Source organism: Sinocyclocheilus grahami, unplaced genomic scaffold (assembly GCF_001515645.1).
Source record: "Sinocyclocheilus grahami isolate Dianchi unplaced genomic scaffold, SAMN03320097.WGS_v1.1 scaffold5.1, whole genome shotgun sequence".
NCBI lineage: Eukaryota > Metazoa > Chordata > Actinopteri > Cypriniformes > Cyprinidae > Sinocyclocheilus > Sinocyclocheilus grahami.
The window spans coordinates 1,380,928-1,384,692 of record NW_015505184.1 but is presented as its reverse complement, the minus strand read 5'-3'; the positions used below and the strand labels follow the sequence as shown (position 1 = coordinate 1,384,692).

General features: G+C 36.7%; 1 protein-coding gene across 1 annotated transcript in view; it reads left to right on the top strand.

Moving 5' to 3' along the window:
* Positions 1 to 3,765, top strand: part of si:ch211-106h4.4 (MAM and LDL-receptor class A domain-containing protein 2) — a 24,688-nt gene that overhangs the window by 20,175 nt on the left and 748 nt on the right. Inside the window, exons 37-39 of the mRNA XM_016273028.1 lie at positions 2,937 to 3,096; positions 3,176 to 3,290; positions 3,401 to 3,521. Coding sequence (XP_016128514.1) covers positions 2,937 to 3,096; positions 3,176 to 3,290; positions 3,401 to 3,521 — 396 coding nt within the window. The remainder of the gene's footprint in view (positions 1 to 2,936; positions 3,097 to 3,175; positions 3,291 to 3,400; positions 3,522 to 3,765) is intronic.

The window sequence follows — 3,765 nt, the reverse complement described above, 5'->3', positions numbered from 1 at the left end:
TTTTTATACTCTGTCACGTATAGCACAGAGAGTGAGAACGAAAAATAATATTTGATTCATGAACGAATTTTTGACAGAACTATCTAACTATCTGACTATCAGAGGAAAAAATAAAGACAATAGTTACACCCCATTAAAGATCAAACGATCAAACTAAATTGTAATTAGTAGAGTTTTATTCCTAAAACGAATCAAACTAATACAAATAAACATAGCCCTTTCATTCTTTCATTCAAAACTACGCCATCGTTGCTTAAATAAAGTTTGAATACACTACTAGTTTAAAATCACAGTATAATATAATCTGTGTAAGCCTATGAATTACACCTATATCTCGTAATTACAGTTTAATTTACATTAAATACTAGCTTCAATGACAGCCCCACTTTGCGCATGCGCATTAAAATCCCAATCCCTGCGCATGCTCGTCAAACATCCAATACGTTTTGGATCTGATCCAGCTACGTCATCGTGCTACACCGACGCGTTTCAAAAAGGCGGGGCATAGAGGAGAAACAATAATGTACAGTATGTGGAAAATAATGTGTTTTTTAACCTTAAACTGCATAAACACATTTCATTACACCAAATACACAACATAATGTTTTTTTTAGCAACGTCATATGACCCCTTTAAAGAGCAGGTCATATGGTATTTTAAGATGTCCTACAACAGGTTTAAATGCATCTAAGGTCAGAAAACATTGTAATTTTCTCAGAATATACATTTAATATTAGAGTCATTTGCCAATGATTTCGAAACGATTCGTTCCAAGCAAGTTCGGAGCAAACCCCTCCCTTCCATAAGCCTACTCTGCTCTGATTGGTCAGCTGGCCAAGCCTGTTATGATTTGCACAGAGAGAAGTCCTTGAGCAAGTTAGCGAGCTCTACCATTGACAAAGCACCCACCTTTACATAGAACAATAATATAGTGTTCCAATCCGTTCTTATAATAATGACATAAAATACAAAATGGCTGGGTGCAAGCGAATCGTGCCCACAGCTAAAGTTTAGCTGCTAAACTGTGAACACTTAAAACAATGGTGGTGACTAACTTATGAAACAATACAGTTTGTAAACCAAAATATGTCTACTGTAATGTTTGAAGAACGACAGACAAAAGACGCTCTGTCTTAACTTTTAATCAGAACGCAGAACAGCTGTATCACAGGCTCACCGGCCTAACTAACTCGCTCGTCTCTCCCGCATAACCCTATATCTGCCGTGCAGCAAAATAAACAGCAATTTCACAATGATTATAAAGTCTGTGTGCTATACTGCATTCTTTATTATTAAACGAAGTAATTAGAACAAGGTCAGTCTACATTAATCGACACATTCTTTGGAAATAGTGGGTTCAGAGCGAATTATCAGAACTACTTCAGTAAGACTGCTTTACCTGGAAACATAAAGCTGCACTATAGGTACATCACATATTAGCACAAAAACTTGATATTTTGAGCACATAATTGAAAATGTACCCATAACGTATCAATCGTACTTACAGGTTGTGGTTCGGAGAGCTTGTTAGTCCAAATTAAGAAGATTAGAAGCCAACGAAGATAAAAACCCAGATTAGAGAAGCAGTCCTTGGTAAAAGAACATGCACTCAACAAAAGGTTGGAATTGTATTTCTGTGGTATCCTTCAACACAGCGTCTTCTCAACATGATGTAAACACACTAACTAGTGGAAGTGTTTGTGGGCAGGTCAGACTCCGTTTGTATTTTGTGGGCAGGCGGGGATTATGCAAATGTGTTACCCAGTGACGTATACCGGTAACGGAAAAAGATTCGAAAATATGAGGACTGGTTAAGGCGATTCAGAATCGACTCTCTCTTTTGAGAGACAATATCTTTATTTATCATGCACTTTTTTGATGAACAACTTTGCAGATTGTTTGCATTTAAGGATAGCTACGTTATAAACTCCAAACAAGATATTTTTCAAAAACCCATATGACCTGCTCTTTAAGATCTGTTTTCAAGCGATCTAACTACACTATTTAAAATTTGTTTTGATAAAATAGCAAAATGTTATTAATGATAGAGTGCAAAAAAATCAAGTCTTTATTTGACCCAAATACACTATGATAAACATAATATTTTATATTTTAGAGCTGTCGGTGGGACAGATTTCAGTGTAAAGTGCATACACATATAGTTCACACATGTGTGTTTGTTCATATCAGTACACAGAGAAAAGTTGCTCCGGCTGTGGATAGTGTGAAACTAGTTCTGCTGCAAAACACATGCAGTTTTATTTTGTAACCGCTAGAGGGCCAAAGGTTACATAGGTTAATGCTCGTTACAGCGTTACAGTGGGTTTCAAAATGTTTTGCGCTACTGTTGTTCCAGCCATAATCAAAGGTCATCAAAAACACGTTGCTTTTGTGCTTTTGTGGTATAAACTGAAAATCTGAACAACACTGAAGGCCCACCTACTCACCTCTCATTTGAGAGAATTGGGCTTGAAAATAATACATTTCTGCTTGCTTATATTAAAATCCAGTTTTATTCAGTAGTGATGTTTTGTTTGTGAAAGAATCAAAAAATGATGGCTGAAAACACTCTTTATTTACGAATTTGTAGTATACAAATTTTAATAAAGAATAATAAGACTTGGGTTTTTCGTGTAAATGGTACAGCGAGTCACCTAGTGGCAACAGGTAACAGGGAAAAGATCCCTGACAAATACATAATTGAATCTAAACAGGTCTTTTTAGTAAATGATTCAAAAGACATGATTTTCTTTGATGATTTGCAAACTTTGCATTTATAACAAACATGCTTTTATCAACTCGCAGGCCGTAACACGAAAGAAGTGATTTTTATATTTATAAAATTTAGGGCTTTTGTTAAAATATAATCACAAGTGGTGACACTTTCATTTAAATACCAGGTGTAAACAGTGACAGTGATGCTCGTATGTTTTTAGGTTATTACCTTTATATGGACAGTTCTGTGGGGGCCTGGGGAGATACTGCCATGATCCTGAGTGAGATATTCACCCCTGACAGCAGAGGGCACTGCTTCACATTCTGGTATCATATGTATGGATACAATGTTGGAACGCTCAAGTTATACAAAAATAACAGGTACAGGACCATGGCCAAAAAAAACACCTTTTATCAGTATGTACATGGATCACAATTCATGGAGATAATTCTTTCCCAGGACCGCCCATAACACCGGCAATAAGTTTGGCCAGATAGTATGGGAGGAGTCAGGAGATCAGGGCAATGTCTGGAGGAGAGGCAACATCTATGTAGCATACCGAGAGCCTTTCTGGGTATCAAACTCCATCATGCAGACTTCACAGGATCAACTTGAATCATTCTAAGATTCACTCAAAATGAAACATTTGTACAGTACATCGTTGTTTTTCTCCTCTCTCCACAGTTTATATTTGAATTCCTGAAGGGAGCAGGTCCCAAAGGAAGTATAGCTATTGATGATATTCACATAATTCCCGGGCCTTGTGATTCATATCCCACCTCTCCACCTCCACACCACCGTGACAGTAAGTATATGCATGCCAGTCTTACATAATCTCACAAGCAGGGTCCAAATTTACTTTTTGCTACACCTGCCAATGGAGAGTGAATTGAAAACGTTTCTAGTCATTAATGTTACTTTATCATCACCAAAATATTGTCTTATAATTGTGGCATAAACTATGTACACTTCCATTCCAAAGTTTGTGGTTGGTTAGATTTTTTTCCAGTCTTCAGTGTCACATGATCCTTCAGAAATCACTCTTAATA